General features: G+C 39.4%; 1 protein-coding gene across 2 annotated transcripts in view; it reads left to right on the top strand.

Annotated features, from left to right (window-relative positions):
* Nucleotides 1-16143, top strand: part of SDCBP (syndecan binding protein) — a 29226-nt gene extending 13083 nt beyond the window's left edge. The window contains exons 4-9 of one of the 2 annotated variants that reach the window (XM_065398221.1): nucleotides 6706-6815; nucleotides 7211-7369; nucleotides 10212-10387; nucleotides 11796-11967; nucleotides 12678-12769; nucleotides 15349-16143. In XM_065398221.1, the coding sequence (XP_065254293.1) occupies nucleotides 6706-6815; nucleotides 7211-7369; nucleotides 10212-10387; nucleotides 11796-11967; nucleotides 12678-12769; nucleotides 15349-15403 (764 nt within the window). In that variant the 3' untranslated portion in view covers nucleotides 15404-16143. Of the gene's footprint in view, nucleotides 1-6705; nucleotides 6816-7207; nucleotides 7370-10211; nucleotides 10388-11795; nucleotides 11968-12677; nucleotides 12770-15348 lie in introns of both variants that reach the window. The other variant, XM_065398220.1, reaches the window with a different exon arrangement.
* Nucleotides 16144-17416: the final 1273 nt, after the last annotated feature.

Here is a 17416-nt window from a genome sequence, read left to right as displayed (position 1 = left end):
CGGGGACCTGCATCCAGGGGCTGATCCTTCTTGAATGATCTAGAAGGAAGTATAGAGGGTCTTGATCTTTATCTGCAGACAGGGAAGAACATCAGCAGCTGGCCAAGGAGGAATGGGCATTAGTGCCCCCTGAGCAACACACCATCTCCCAGGGACCCATCTTCATCTTCTCCTGATGAGACTTTCTCTTCAACTCATGTATCAGCCTTTGATGACTTTAGAGCACGGCTGGAGCTGCTCTCCTTCAGTGTTGAGACTCTCAAGATAGAACATCCGTGATAGAAGAAAAAGCTCACAAGCTCTTTGGTCTTCTACATTCTTCTGTTTTGGCTAGGACAGCAATTAATGAGGGCATATTAGATCCAGCAAAGACTCTGACAGGCACCAGCCATACTGCCTCTTCTGGCTAAGACAGCAGAAAAGACACATTGGTTACCCTAAAAGGGGTTTGAACAGTTCTGGATCTATCCAACATTGGGTTTGTTGATGATTAATGTGGTCCATGAAAAGACCAAGCAATTTAAGAACATTCCAAAAGACAGACACCCAAGAAATTAGATTTATTTTGGAGAAAAGCCTATTTGCCAGGGTCACTGGAACTATGAGTTGCTAATCATCAGGGCTTAAATGCAAAATATCTCACGTGGGATCAGGTATTCTCCATCTAGCTAAACTCCTCTGAGACTTGAGTGGGGAATTGAAAGGCATAGTTGAAGAGGACTAGTGGCTTAAACATTGTTACAGTCAGCAACAAATAAATAGGACACAGCTTGATCTGTGGCTGCTGTGGCAACTGCCCATAGCTTCATTGCTGCAAGCCTCTGGCATTCAGTGAAATGCAATTGAGGATGTCATTTGAAAGCACAGATTTATTTAACTTGTATACAGATGAATCACTACACTCCTTATAGGATTCCAGGGCTACACACAGTTTTTTGGGGGCATCTACACCTCAGCCCCAAATTGTAAGATCTTCAGATACTAGGATGTCAGTCGAGGCAGAAGACCACTTGCCTTCTCTCAACAATGGTCTTCTGAGTACCTAACCAGGGAGAAGCTGAGATTCTGTTGGACAAGACAATCTTCCTTGTTTGTTGAGCCGTCTACAGCTGCTTCCAGAACAGCAGGTTTGATGTGAGGGTCAAGAACCACACTAAAGTCACTCAAAAGCCATCTCCAAACTCTGTCTTTAGATGCTGGCTTTTGTTCTTCCATCAGACTTGGGGCATGATAACAGACAGATGGGTATTAGAAGTTATCTCCCATGGCTGTTCCATCCCGTTTCAGTCCTTAACCCCTACCCATCCCCTTTCTTGTCCTTTAATGAAAATCGCCTAAAGGAAGAAATGGCGTCTTGCCTCCATCATCCTGTCCCTTCATGCTCAAAACTGGTTGGTTGGCTGTCATCCTTGAAGACACATTCTTCTATAGTGCCATCCACTGGTGCACAGTAGGGCCTATTCAAGGTTCTACTATTCAGTCTCTCTATAGCACTTAGGCCTTATAAAATGCCTCACTGTAGTGGTGGCACATCCAAGAAGACAGGGCATTCACATCTACCCATAACTAGATGATTGGCTGATCTGAGGAGACATCACAGCCTTAAATTATGTTGTCTTGTTCAGATAGCTGGGCCTCATGGTAACTTATGAAAAATTGTGTCTCAATCCATCATAAATGATAGTTTATAAGAACTGTAGTGGATTCCAAATCCGCAAAAACATATATTACCGAAGGCAGATTTTTCTCTTCATATGATGATCAGTGTCAAATTGAATGTCAACTACAGTAAGAAAACTGCCTCAAACTTTTAGCCCACATCACCTTGCTTTTATGTGACACTATTAGCCAGACTTCACCTGGGTCCATTAAAAGGCTGATTAAACCTAGTATATTACCTTACAGGACATCAAATGAGCATGTGACTGTAGTGTCAGGACACATATTTTATTGGCACTGAATGGGTGGTTAGACCCCAAAAATATTCAGACAGGTTCCCTTCTCTGCTCCTCCTACAAAGACATTAATCACAGATGCATTGTATATGCACCCAGACCACCTCCAGACAAAAGGGAAAAATGCAAAAAATAACAACCCCAAAACCTATAATATATTTGGTACTTAAAGCACTGGACTTCTTGTTCAGTTCTATCAAAAGCCACCTTGCAGTGTTCTCAGCATGCCATCCCCCTGTACCATCATGTTCATTTTTCACTCACCCCACAGTACCTAGATTTCTAAAGTAGTTACTCCATACTTATCCAGCAGTTAGAGAACTAAGATTCCACATTGTCCTTACAAGCCCCCCTTTTAAGCCTCTTCGAGTGTACTTTACACTACCTTACCCTCAAGATGGTCTTTTTAGTCAACATTACATCAGCCAGAAGGGTGACCAAACTCCAGTCTTTTATGGCTGACCCTTCTCTCACAACGTTCCACAGAGATAAATTGGTGTAAAGACCTCATTGCAAGTTTATTCCCAAACTTGTCACACTCATTTGAACTACAATTAATTTACCTGTTTTCTTTTGTTCTTCAGAAGAAAAGAAACTCTACATCCTGGATGTTTCAAAGATCTTGTTATATTATCTTGATAAGACAAAGCCTTTTACACAGACTTCCCATCTTTTTCTTGTCATCTCTGGTACTCCTAAGCGTCAACCCATTGTCTCCCAGAGAATATAAAAAAGAATTATGCATGTATTTCAGTCTGCAGTAATGTGGCTGATACACCTTTTCCTTCAAATGCTAAAGCTCACTCTACTACTGCACAAGCTGCATTTTGTGCATGCTTTGGACATATCATCATATCTAAAATTTGCAAGGCAGCTAATTGTGGTAGTCCCCTTACCTTTGTTAAAAACTGTGTCCTTCTCCTGGCTATGAGATCAGATGTGAGATTTGGTAGGCACTGTTAGTGGCAGTTAAGACTCCTCAGTCCCATCTTCCATACTGCTTTTTAGCACAGTTGTGGTAAATAAGCACCCCAATTTTCACAATAAGCCCCAAATTAAGCTAATCCCATTTCAAAACAAGCCAATCCCTAAGAACCCCAACACTCTATATGACTAGATCCCCCCGGTGTGCTGTCTGGGACTATGGTGGGCCTGCAGTGCACCCCTGACTCTCTTGCCCCCCCTTGCCCCGCTTGCTAGGAGCCGATCAAACAAAAAAAAAAAAGAAACAACAAGCAACTCCCAAGCCAATTAAGTCAAAAACAAGCCAATTTCTGCATTTTTTTTTTTTTTTTTTTTTTTTTTTTTTTGCAGGTTTGGCATGTCTGCTTATTAGTCACCCTGACTAGAGTGCAGTCCACACACGTGCACACACACTCAAAGGAAAAACAGTTTACTTACCTTAAAGTAACTGATTCTTTGAGAATGGGTTGTTGTCCACATAGATCCCACAAACCCTATCCCCGCTTCTTTGGCGTTCACTTGCCATTTCAAAATCCCAGGTAAAGAAAACTAAGGGTGGGTTGTAGCCACTCTGGCCTTTGAGCCCTCTGGTGGGGATGCACAAGGATGGCTTTGAAACTGCTATTCAAAGGTTCTGACTTCACGAACATAGGATCCATGTGAACAACAACATCTTGAAGAACTAGTCACTATAAGATTCAATGGCTTTAAATATTTTAATGCAGCATTAAGTTTGCTTGGTGGAATGTTGTTACCTTGCAGAACATTGAGTTGAGCAAAACTCAAACTTCTGAAAACTAGGAAATGCAGAGTTAAGATTGCCCATGCAACCTTAACTCTGCTCTCTTTCAGCAGTGCCCCAGTATGCCCTGTTAACACACACCTTTTCTCTGCCCACCCCACTGTTCCTGAAATGCAGAAGCACCTTGTCTCCTTTTACAACCTGTTCACTGTCACTCATAGCATTCCATCCAGATTGGGATGTACTGGCAGTATTAGTGGTGCACAGGGCTTGGGATGTACTGGCAGAGTTGCAGGTGCCATCCATCCACATAACCCTCATCTCTTTTCTGCAGCCCTAACCCCTTTTCCCCTCTATTCCTCTCCTCCCTAATACGCTTTCCCTCCTAGGAAGCATTCTCATGTCTAAGTTTTTCACTCAGTGACTGATTACATTATCCCCAAAATAAAATTGCCATCCGTGACTCTCAGATTATAACAACCTCCAGCCACTCATCCATAACTTCTTTTGTCTTAGGTGGAGGGTTTGTGATTAACTTATCTTTAGTTTTGTTAACTGAAGGTTGAATTCACAGCCATCCAGAGCTCTGTTGATTCATCCCATCCTTAGCACCTCTCACTTTAACAGTATAGGGCAACAAAAGGAAACAATTTTGGGGGGGCTGTAATGCAGGAATCCCTTGGTCAGGTGACCCCAAGTTTGTATCACCTAATGCTATCCCGCGCCACCATGAGGCACACCAAATTTCAGAGCAGTCCGGTTAACTGTTTCAATTTGAGAGCACTTGCAAGAGTGGAGCTTCAAAGCTTATGAATGGCAGTAATGGAAATCTAGCACTTTTTCTGTATTGGTGCTTTTTCTTACTACTTTTCTCAGTTTGGGTCTTCCCCCAGAGATTTCATGGGTGCCATGCACTATCTTGGATAAGATTTGACAGATTGAGATTATTTTGACCCGCCTTCTGTCAATAGTTCTTTAGCTCTGGGCAAAAAACACCCACCTAGAAACTTTTTTAAATATTGCTGTTTTTTGCGGGCGGACTTATATTTCTGCACCGTGGGCTCAAATGACTCCATTTGGGTCACCAGTCCTGCTCTACACCCTCCCAAGGCATACCAAATTTCAAAGAGATCTGACTAAACATGTCAATTTTAGAGGATTTAGGAAAGGTAACCTTTAAACAGATATTGTGGAGCAACCTTATAGAGGTGCCGCTGCTCCACCATAATTAATTGCCCTTTTTTTTTTGGTCACCCAACTGCACTGCTATTGAGCAGAACTATTCTTTAAAAAATTGGCGCTTTCTCCATCATAGTTGAGTACAGTTTTATGGCTTTAAACTATTAAGTGTTAAATGTCTTGGAACCGTTCTTTTTGATTTAAAAAACCATCTTCATGGCTTTCCTGAAATTTTCAGTGACCAACAACACAATATTAAAATATTTTTATACCACTTCCTATCAACAAAACTGACACTCTTCTTGTTGTAATAAAGCAATAACTTCTTCCAGTTTTTGCCATGATGTAATAATACCTGTTTGCTCTGTGGGAAAGCACATTCTGCTCCCTTGATGTTACTATTCCACAGAAACTGACTTGCAACTAATAGCTTTCTGGCCCTTCTGAAGGCTTTTATTCCCATGAAAGATTTAGCCAAACACCGTCTTATAAAGTGGATTGTGTGCCTCGGTTTCATATAGCTGTCAGAAGTGAATTGTGTTAGAGCAAACTATCAAGATGTGTTTACTGTCAGCTGATACTATTGAAAGCAGAAATATATTAATCACTAAGTACAGTGAAACACTTAAAACATTGTACAATGAAAAGCAAATTCACAGTAGCTTTAAATGCAAAATCCTTTGTGTAACACTCAGCATTTTGAACTTGCAAGATAGGAAATTCAGAAGATTTTCATAGTGCCATTAACTTGCTGGTACTACACACTGTGTATCTGGGTACTTAATAGTCTCATCAGTAATTTAAAATACTGAATTTATACTTAAAATATTTTAAGTAATTAAAATACCTTGTTGCCCTAGGGAAATTGACAACACAGTTAGTTAAAATGTGATTACTATTGTTCAGGACAGATCATCCTTTTCAATCTTAATTTATGCATCAACTAATTTAAGTGATAAAACAAATAGGTATTGAAGAGAATGAATAGTTTATGCTTTTCTAACCTTTGCTTACTCATATTCAGTACAACCACCCCAGAAAGTTGAAATAACTGAGGGTCACACTGGACATGCTTCTGGTAAAACCTGTGGAAAGAGGTATACTGGGAGGGAATTCCTTTAGGCTTAGTCTTCTTTCCCCTGTTGACAGGATATGGCTATGGCCTCTTGCCTTCCAAAACTCCACAGGTACCTGGGGATCTTCAAAAAGCAAGGATAGTCTGTATGGCGTCCCTGAGTCTCTGAGAGAACTATTGATCTGATACTTTGCTCCCTTGCAACATGTGCATGCCCATCCAGATTGGGTCCCTCCCAATGCAGAGTCCCTCATATAGTCCTGGGAATGGGGTGAAAGGGAAATGGTCCCCCCTCCCACCACTTCCGCACAGGCCTGGGGAGACACAAGTGCATGCCTTCTGCTCAGAGATTTCCAGAGCTTTTAAGTGGTTTCTCACCTCATGTCTGTGATGTCAAATCCCTTCACCCTTGTTTTCATGAATCACTGGAAACTAAAAATGGTGTGAAATAGATTCTACTGGGATTAAAAAAAAAAAAAAAGGCTAAAAATTACCTGAACAATGGAGAGTGTCTTATGTAAAATGTGGAAGTAGCCAAGTATCTTAAGATGGGTGACAAAATAGTAGTACTGTTCTAATGGATGATATTGCATGTGCTTTCAGAGGCAAAGTTTGTTGCTATTGATTCACTTGACCGTGAGGTAAAGTACTGGAACAGACAAGTAACATATAGGAACATAATCTACAGTGTCCTTCTAGTAAATCAGTAAATATTTAGTATTTTAGTGAATAAACATTTTCTATATTCTAAATAGTGAATCATTTACTTTGCATTTTTTTTCTTTCACTAGGCCTCTATCCCAGACTATACCCAGAACTTTCTGAGTACATGGGTCTGAGTCTTAATGAAGAAGAGGTACAGAAAAACTTGCCACTGGTTGCAGATACACAATCTCAGGGGGTAGGTACCATTCAAGTAAACCTGGTTTTTAGAAAACACAGAGACAGGATATTTATTAACAAAATAACTTGCTCTTAAAAATAGGACTCCACATATTCTATTTAGTGAATTATACTTCTGGTCATTACCATAGTTAACCAGTGATGGATTAATGATCTTTAGATGCTAAGTCATTCCATCTCTAGAGTTTACCTTTCAGTAAGAACTTTGTATAAAGACATTTTTACTAAACTTTAACAATTTTATTATCCCCAAAATAACGAAGTAAGACATCTTAAAATTTCATTTATTTGTGTGAAAATGTGATTTCATTTTGACTGACATGTCTTGTTCAGCTTGTACACAAGCTGCTGTTCTAAGTAGTTTGATATTATGTGGTTTTTAATCATCAGCAGCTGGTAACAAGACCCTCCAGTGTGAATTATATGGTGGCTCCAGTAACTGGAAATGATGTTGGAATTCGCAGAGCAGAGATTAAACAAGGCATCCGTGAAATAATTGTGTGTAAAGATCAGGATGGAAAAATTGGACTTCGTCTTAAATCTATAGACAATGTAAGTATATGGAAACTTGGTTCTGTAGATCAGTAACTGAATCCTGTTGTAATCAAAATTAAATTGTATGGGAGTGTGAAGTTGCTGATGCAAAGGCATGTATTTGTGTTTAATACAAAATGGGGTAAACTTCTACCAAGTATATAACGTTTCTAGTATCTTTTTATCTATGGCTGCTGTTTTGTCTTCTGTTAACGCTTTCAAAATATACTAATAGATTAGAGATCTAAACTTAAGTACTACATAATGATTTACTGTTATATAATGTATAGAAGCAACTGGCATTATGTACTACTTGTACATTTAGTACCCAAGTTTACACATAGCACCTCTTTATATAGTAAGTACAGATTGTGACAGGTTTCCCTCCCCCTGGGGTACAACTGAGCCCCACCAGCCTGGGCTCCCTCTCACACTGTGCTGCTGTGACAAGCTGCAGACATGCTCCCGGTCTTACACTTCCACCAGCATTCACACAGGTAGAACCACTCCCAGCTGCAGTTCTCTGACCAGCCACTGCATGTGAACCAACAAGAGAGAGGCTACAGCCAAAATAACCACCATTTTCCCAGCCTAGGACCCCAGAGCTGTACTGTCCTGCCCTGGTACAAACCCCAACCCAGTATGAATTTATTATCCAGTTCACCTCCTCCCGCAATGTGGAGAGGAAATGCAACAGCCCCTCTGAGCTAAGATTCCCATGCACTTCACTCCAAACTCACTGGTTTAGATTAAAGCATGAAATACATTTATTAACTACAAAAGATAGATTTTAAGTTGTTATAAGTGATCGCAAACAGATCAAAGCAGATTACCTAGTAAATAAACAAAAATGCAAACTAAGCTTAACATACCAGAAAGATAGGATTTGAATTAACAGTATCTCACCCTTACAGATGATACAAGCGGGCTGCAGAGTCGACACTTGCTTTGCAACTTGGCATGCCCAGTTTCATATACAGGCTAGAAATCCCTTTAGCCTGGATCCAGCACTTCCCCCAATTCAGTCTTTGTTGCTCAGGTGTTTCCAGGAGTTGTCTTGTGTGGGGAGCAAAGAACCACTGATGATGTCACTCCTCTACCTTATATAGTTTTAGCATATGGCGGGGAACCCTTTGTTTCAAAACTTGGTTCCCAGACTGGTTTGTGGAAAAATACTGACATCCAAGATGGAGTCCAGAGACATGTGCTCTGGTCGCATGCCCTTGCAGTGTTATAACAGCCATTGCTTACAGGCTGGCCAAAATGCCCACAGGAAGGTTAATCTATTTCACAGTCCATTGTCTTTGCTGATAAGCCATCAGCCCCCGTCTGGCTTCTTCATTGTTGTATTTGAAAGGCTAGTTGTGGGTCTCACCCAAAGTAAGCACGACAGAAATACAGATACGTAGTCAATGTTCCTAATTTTAGATACAAAAATGATACATGCATACAAATCATATTCAGCAAATCATAACTTTTCCAATGACACCTCACATGACCCATCTTGTACAAAATGCATCGTAACTATGCTATAATCAGATAATAATAATATCACTATGAAGAATACGGGGTGCAGTGTCACACAGATATTGGACACCTTTCAGTTATCTGCTATTGTACTTGTTAAATGGCATTTTGGTCACTAGCTCAGTAGCTTTAGGCTTTATTCCTAAACTTTCAATGGGTAACACATTGTAGTTTAATTTCTCATTGTGCTATTAACCACTAGTAAGAGTGCCTGCATCACCTTTAGATTAGGACAATATACTACTGATGGGGAACATTAGGTAAAGTGAAGCTCTGATTTGGCCTACACTATCTACAAAGAGTAACGCCAAAGTTTGCTTTTGTTACTCTCCTTTGTGGTGACCAAAGGTGCAAAGAAATCATTTTAACTTCTCTGCAGCCAGTCTCTCCTTATTGTGGCCTCTGACTATTCCCAACTGTGAAACAGACATGTTAACTTGTCGCATTCTTAAAAAGTGACCTGCAAAATCAGGAGAAACTGGGCTTGTGTCCAAGGTATCAAAAGTTTAATTATCTTATGGCTTTTTTTAAACTAGAAATTCTGGTGTGGTCTACCTTGAAGTCTCTAAGGCTTTGTCTGCATTTCGGAAACATCCCACTATTGTCAACTGAACAGGTGTTAGCATCTTTGTGTGCCCCAGCACAGGTGGGGTTTAGCATTCAGCACCCTTTCATGAAAGTGAAGTGGGAGCAAGTCTAATAGCATGGTGTTGATAACCATAATTGCAGACACAACCCTATCTACATTAGGGCTCCCAGTATTGCTAGTTTTCCTTTCTAACTGTAGACAGGGTCCATGATGACCTGAAGCACTACTAAAACAAGCTCGCAGGAATCAAAGCTGAGTAGTTGAAAGAGGAAGGGGTTTTCAGTCAACTGTGTTAACACCTGTTTATCTCAGACTAGCATTTGAGATACGTAAAATCCATTGCTAAAGAGTCACCGTCCTTCACCACTTAATGTAAGTCTTTAAAGCTCACAATAAACCTGCTTTGAGATGCCAAGAGATCCTGCAGTTCTATCTATCTCTTCCTGATAGTTCTGTGGTGGTAATACTTCATTTTTAAAAATGAAAAACAAGATTTCAGGCCTTCATTGTATCAGAAAAGGATTAATAAGCTTTTTAGCTTTTGTAGGTCACCTTTGTATGTATTAAAAAAAATTGCCTATTCATCTCCTGCAGTGTATCTGTATTTTTAAAAGTTGCAGTTGTTCAACCCATCTTCTGCTTGCTGTTTATGTATACTTTATGTAATGTATAAAATAGGCACTGGGAACTTTTTCTGACTGTTAATATTCAAGAATAATGATAAATTTCTATCACTCCATTTAGGGTATATTTGTCCAGTTAGTACAAGCCAACTCTCCAGCATCTTTAGCTGGTCTGAGGTTTGGGGACCAAGTTCTGCAAATTAATGGTGAAAATTGTGCAGGATGGAGCTCTGAGAAATCCCATAAAGTTCTCAAGCAGGCTTCAGGGGAGAGAATTTCGATGATCATTCGTGACAGGTAAAACTATCAAGTAAAAATGGAAAGTGATTGTTCATTATTATTTATTTGTATTGCAGTAGCACAGTGGGCCCCTAGTCCAGGCATGGGATTCTTCTGTGTTTAAGCACCAAACATGCATAACAATGACTATCCCTGCCCCAAAGAGCTTACAGTCTAAGTAGTTCAGAAGCTTCCTTTTCATGTCTAATATTTCATGAGTAAATCTGTTAAATTAAGACTGTTGGCAAGGGCTAACTCTGTCATAGGCAGGTATTATGCAAAGTTTCTCGCAAACTCTGCCAATGCAATTCTGCTTAGGTTTTTGCTACTTTGGTCTAGGCCTCTTTTGAATAGAAAAAAGTATACAAGTATCTTAAGACAATTTCATTTACTATCTGTCTAGTCCTGAGTTCAAAGTTCTGAGCTATTCATGGCAGAGCCACTGATATTCAATTATTTCCAAGATTTTTGCCTTAAAATATGTCTTTACATATAAACGCATACAGTATTTTGGTATTGATCTGGAATCTTAATTTTCATATTGAAAGCTTTGAAGTTCTCCTTTAACTTTGTCTTTAGCAATACAAACTTGTGCCATTTTAATTAGCGGTGTGTTTTTTACACTGTTAGTTAAACTGAAATAAGTGTCTGCATACACATTTGCACTTGTTAACTTAAACTGGTTTAAAAACACACCAGTGCAAGTTTGTATGTGGGCGAGTATTAGGCCTTCAGAAAGGAGACCAGTGATCTAATCGATGATATGTGCCAATGCTATTTTAGTTACCTTGTAACACTTGCAGACCAATCCATTCTACAAGAACATGTAATTTAAAATGTAAATGTATATATGTTAAAGAGGGTGGGAAACTTACGTATTTCCTGTGGCATAGGGGACTATCGGTAAAAAGCCAATGAACAATGATTATAGCTTGAGTGGAAAAATAAGCTTAAATTAAGTGAAGTAGCTGGTTATATCAAGATGTTTCAGCATCTAGTTGAATGTAAGGGTGTGTAGAGTACATTAGTCACCTAAAATACCATAGTCTCTTTCAATACTGAAGTGAACTTTTTTTTTTTTTTTTTGCATTTTGTATTAGAATCATAACTTGAAACTGAAATGGCAATTACTCATACAATTGAATAATCAAAACTGAATTCTGTGAATGTATTGATCTTAATCTGTATAATTTTTATAAATATTTTAGCTAGCAAGGTGGATAGTACCAATATTGAGAACAGACATTTCAGACAAAAGGAATACTTGTAGGTCAAAGATATTGTAAATGTTATAATATATTATGGGATGCACTAACAGCTCTGCAGGTTTTTAGTAGTAACTCTAATCTCTTGTGGAATTGTTCAGTATATGTTGAATACTTACTGAATATAGTACAATAATATGTTGTGAACATATTTCTTACAGGCCTTTTGAACGAACTCTTACTATGCATAAGGACAGCACAGGTCATGTTGGTTTCATATTCAAAAATGGAAAAGTAACCTCAATAGTAAAAGACAGTTCTGCTGCTAGAAATGGACTTCTTACAGAGCACAACATGTGTGAAATAAATGGCCAGAACGTAATTGGACTGAAGGTAAAGTAATGTGTTTTACAAAAACAAATTCAGCGTAACAATAGTCCTATCTTCGTACTCTTCTGAGAGGGGAGTGGTGCTTTTAGAAGATCTCAAGTATGGTATGAGAGAGTCATTCTGAACACTTAGTGATGTGACTTTTTACCAGTCAATGTAATCAAGAGTGTTCAACAAAATTTTAACATCTCAATATCAGAGGGTCTTCTATCTGATTATTCCAGTTTACTGTGTGTCTTAGCAGGTAGAAATGGCTATAAATAGAGTTAGGCTCTTAACTAGTTTTATCCTTAGGTTTTTGTCATCAACTTTCTTAAACTCTCTGCCTTAGTATAGCTTCGCTAAGAATTGTGTGCATGGTATTTATTCTCCTGCTCCATCTGGAGACATGAGGTACAGCTTGCTAGATGTTCACTTGCCAGTATCAACATTGGCAGTGATTGCCCTGCAAACTTATGGCTTCCAGTCCAGGGTTTCCTTCTTGTGTCAGGGTACATGCTGACCCTTGTGTTCCAAGACCAGGGATCTTTTAATAATGGTAAAAGCTATTGTTTGGTCCTAGTCTGCATTGGATATCTTCCCTTAGTGCTTCCTTGCAGACATTTTGAAACGGTTCTTTGTGCCCTGTTTATAGTTCGTAGCTGCTAGGCAGATGCGGAAGGATTTCACGGATTCAGATCATGAGGTTTTGTTCATTTGTATTTCATTAACAGGACTCCCAAATTGCAGATATATTGGCAACAGCTGGGAATGTTGTGACAATTACTATCATGCCTTCATATATCTTTGAACACATAATTAAGAGGTAAGCAAGAAAACTTTGAATCATTTTTTAAAAATAGCTAATTAGTTGCACAAATCTGCTTCTTAAGTGTTGTGGAAATAATATTCCAATGGACGATTACTCCTTTGGATCTAGGGTAAATTTTAACTCTCAAACACAAATGCATTTTATGTGTTTGAGTCAAGAAAATGCCAAATCTGGCATCAGGCATGCTGTGGAAATGCATTTACACTAAGGGCTTTGCTGTAATGTTTCAGTTCACTAAAAAGATATTAAATCTCAATTTGTGGGGTATGACCATGGTATCCTTTTAAGACAAAAGTTTGAACACTTGTTTTCTGCAAACAAAACAGAGTAAACTGTTACAGAAGAAGTTAGTGGCAAGGAATTAGGGCACTGAAATAGCTTTATGGGGGAAGTGTATAACAAAAAAATTCCCACAGTTTAGACTAGATCTCAGATTATTGTAGAACAGTATTTGTATTTCATTTCAGTCCTGCTGTGACTCAGGCAGAGTTCATGTGTAATGTTAGAGTAGCTGATTAGAGAAATACCTTTTACTTCAAACAATTGTAAACCTGAAATGGAGTCTTTTGGGACTGGGAAATCATTGCCTTTAATCCTGTTAACCCAGTCAGACTAAAAGATCTCATACATCTCATATACAAAAAATCTGTAATATGTAACTTTCTGCTTCATTAACGTTTTTCAAAGTAACAGCCCTCTTTGAAATTTAGCCAAATAATATTTCAGAGTTGTAATGGATTTTTGAATATAGCAATGTATTTGAAATCTCAAATATTTATCAGGGGTTTGCTGTCAGTTTGGGAGATGTATTAGTTTGGGAATCCGACCCGTGTCAGTCCTAGGTCCAGTACTAGTCAATGTTTTCATTAGTTACTTGGATAATGGAGTGGAGAGTTTGCCTATGACACCAAACTGGGAAGGATTGCAAGCAATTTGGAGGACAGGTTTAGAATTCAAAATGACCTCAACAAATTGTAAAATTTTGGCCTGAAATCAACAAGATGAAATTCAATAAAGATAAGTGCAAAGTACTACACTTAGGAAGGAAAAATCAAATGTGCATCTACAAAATAGGAAATAACTAGCTAGGCAGTAGTCAGCAGAAGAGGATTTGGGATTTATAGTGGATCACAAGTTGAATATGAGCTAACAATATGGTGCAGTTGTGAAAAAGGCTAACATCATTCTGGCGTGTATTAACAGGATTGTCCAATAAATAGAAAGGGCTTGCCTACACAGTGAGGCAGTGTGCACTAGAGGGGTGTGAATCCTGTTGCATAGTAACTTGCCTGTTAGACCAGGGGTGGGCAAACTACAGCCCGTGGGCCACATCCAGCCCACCAGCCATTTTAATCTGGCCCTCGAGCTCCTGCTGGGGAGCGGGGTCTGGGGCTTGTCTGCGTGGCCCCCAGAAGCAGCGGCATGTCCCCCCTCCGGCTCCTACGCATAGGGGCAGCCAGGGAGCTCCACTCCGCACACTGCCCCCGACCAATGCGCCGCTCCCATTGGTCGCGACCATGGCCAATGCGAGCTACAAGGGTGGAGCCTGTGGACAGGGCAGTGCGCAGCAGAGCTGCCTGGCTGTGCCTCCGTGTAGGAGCCGGAGGGGGGCCATCCTGCTGCTGCTGCTGCCGCCTCCGGGAGCCACTTGAGGTAAGCGCGGCTTGGAGCCTGCACCCCTGAGCCACCCCTCCATGCCCCAACCCCTTGCCCCAGCCCTGATCCCCCTCGGTCCCAGCCCGGAGCCCCCTTCTACACCCCAAACACTTCATCCCCAGCCCCATCCTAGAGCCTGCACACCCAGCCAGAGCCCTCACCCCCTCCCACACCCTGACCCCAATTTTGTGAGCATTCATGGCCCACCATACAATTTCTATACCCAGATATGGCCTTCGGGCCAAAAAGTTTGCCCACCGCTGTGTTAGACCATGGTGATGCACTAAAACTAGTCCAGCTTCTGTTAAGTATTTGAGTATATATGATTTCAGCTATGCACCAAGAACCCAACTCCAGTAGGAAACTCCCTATCCAAGATCCCTAATCTAATTTTTTTGAGCTGTTTCAGCTGACAAGTGTTCTGTTAAGCTGGACTAGACTCCACTATTCTCTATGTAAAAGTGTGACATTCTTGCCATCTTCTTCATTAGTGATCTAAGCCACTGCCACTACCTGAGCACCTGTTCTGGTTGCAGTATGACAAAAACGTATTGCTTTCAATGTTGAGGATGTAAAAAAAAGTTATCCTTATCTGTTACACTTAGCAGTGTCTCTATAGTAGACATCCGACAGAATACACCTCCCAGTTCTGCACCCATATACAAGGTATATTAGAATATTCTATTTTCTTTGGTAACATACAAGGTAGAATAAAATGCCAACAGCACAGTTGCCTGCTAGTTTTCTATATCATTTGCTGCAATGTTCTGTTCTAGTAAGACAAAACGCTTTGATTTAAAACTGTGTCATGTATTCTCTAGTTTTGCTTTCTTTGCATTATTTTTAATAACAAAGTAAGGGTTTGGGTTTTTTTTTTAAACTTAGTAAAGGAGACTTGTTTTTTCCACCTCCCCCAGAATGGCTTCTGGCATCATGAAAAGTCTGATGGACCATACAATCCCTGAAGTCTAAATTTAAAGCCATTGTATTGTATATGCATCTGTAATGAGAACTCGGCTAATCTTGGGCTATTCTGCTCAGCAACTTCTGGATTCTGCACATGAGCCTTCCTTGAGGCCAAGAGGAGATATGCTGCATTGAACATTTACATTATATATAATGGCTGGGAATGTTACAGTTCAACATGTTATCTTGTTTATTCATACAACTGTAAGACTTATTTGTAGTCTAATGCTGATTTTACAAATGTGAAATTTTCAACAAAGTTCTGCTGATCTCTTTTTCTGTAGGATCATGCTACTCTAGTTTACTACTGTTTCTATGATTATAAGCCATTGCAACTAAAGGAAACTAATACATGTTTCTTCTGCACGTGATAGTATCAGTTATCCATGATTTAGAACATATTGCTGCTCTTTGTATGTTCCTTTTCGGACAAATAAGTATTTTTATTGCCTTCTCTTTGTAACCATATATTTAGAACAGTATATTTAGAAGATTGACTATTTTAGTGGTAGTGTACTTTTTGTTCAAGTAATCTTGTTGGCAAAAAAAAGCCAATTGAAAACCAAGTTTAGCTAATATTGGCATTAAACCTTAAAGAAGCGCTTTAAATGGTAAAGTATATAAATATCGATTGTTATGCTCAACTTTTTACTATTCTTACTTTACAAATTGTAACTCTCAAATATTCTTAAATTCTGTATCCTTAACCATGTTTCAAAATAAAGTTCAGGAATAACCAAATAAGATTGCAAAACTTTGTGGATATTTTTTTTAAGATGTAGGATGAACATTTTAAAATGCAGAGTAACATTGTTGATTAATGACTGTTCAAGCAAACTGAGCTTAAGGATAAATGTTAACCAGGAAGTATATCCTAATTAAATTAAAATTGATACTTTGTGCAAAATGTTATTCCTGGTTGGCATCTGAACAATGGAAGCATTCCTTCTTTGAGGAGATGGTTTCCTATTGGTAGTTCTTCAACAGCAGCTCCAATGGGTTAGCATAGAAATGGTTTTCCTTTCCTGTAAATGGTTTTGGCTAGTAGCAGTCTTGGTTTGAAACAGCCCCAGAGCTTTTTAGACTTAAAGGGACACTGTACTTAAACATACACATTACCTACTGTTGCAAATAACAGCTAATTGGTATAAGTTGAATATTTACAGAACAAACGTAAAGAGCTTCCTGTATTTGTCGTGTGTGTGGTGTCAATTTCACTCTTTCCCCTTTATGCAGTTAGTTTGCCCTGTTTCTTTGAGGGTCTGACAGCAATAGGGGCAAAACATTTAGAAATAAATAAAAGGCATTCAGCAGAAAGTGTAATTAGTGAAATTACTTCTAATTTTAAAATGCCTAGATTTCACGATTGTGCATTTTTAACAGAAAATCTATGCAACTACAAACATTACATCCTTCTCAGAATTTGAAATGGAGGTTTAATGCATGCTGAACTGTTTTCCATACTTGCATGAGTTATAGTGGGTTAGGGGTTATAGTGGACCATAAGCTAAATATGAGTCAACAGTGTGATGCTGTTGCAAAAAAAGCAAACATGATTCTGGGATGTATTAACAGGTGTGTTGTGAGCAAGACACGAGAAGTCATTCTTCCGCTCTACTCTGCTCTGGTTAGGCCTCAGCTGGAGTATTGTGTCCAGTTCTGGGCACCGCATTTGAAGAAAGATGTGGAGAAATTGGAAAGGGTCCAGAGAAGAGCAACAAGAATGATTAAAGGTCTTGAGAACATGACGTATGAAGGAAGACTGAAAGAATTGGGTTTGTTTAGTTTGGAAAAGAGAAGACTGAGAGGGGACATGATAGCAGTTTTCAGGTATCTAAAAGGGTGTCATAAGGAGGAGGGAGAAAACTTGTTCACCTTAGCCTCTAAGGATAGAACAAGAAGCAATGGGCTTAAACTGCAGCAAGGGAGGTCTAGGTTGGACATTAGGAAAAAGTTCCTAACTGTCAGGGTGGTTAAACACTGGAATAAATTGCCTAGGGAGGTTGTGGAATCTCCATC

Source organism: Emys orbicularis, chromosome 2, assembly GCF_028017835.1.
Source record: "Emys orbicularis isolate rEmyOrb1 chromosome 2, rEmyOrb1.hap1, whole genome shotgun sequence".
Taxonomy (NCBI): domain Eukaryota; kingdom Metazoa; phylum Chordata; order Testudines; family Emydidae; genus Emys; species Emys orbicularis.
The sequence above is the reverse complement of the archived record's forward strand: the minus strand, read 5'-3'. Positions and strand labels throughout refer to the sequence as shown.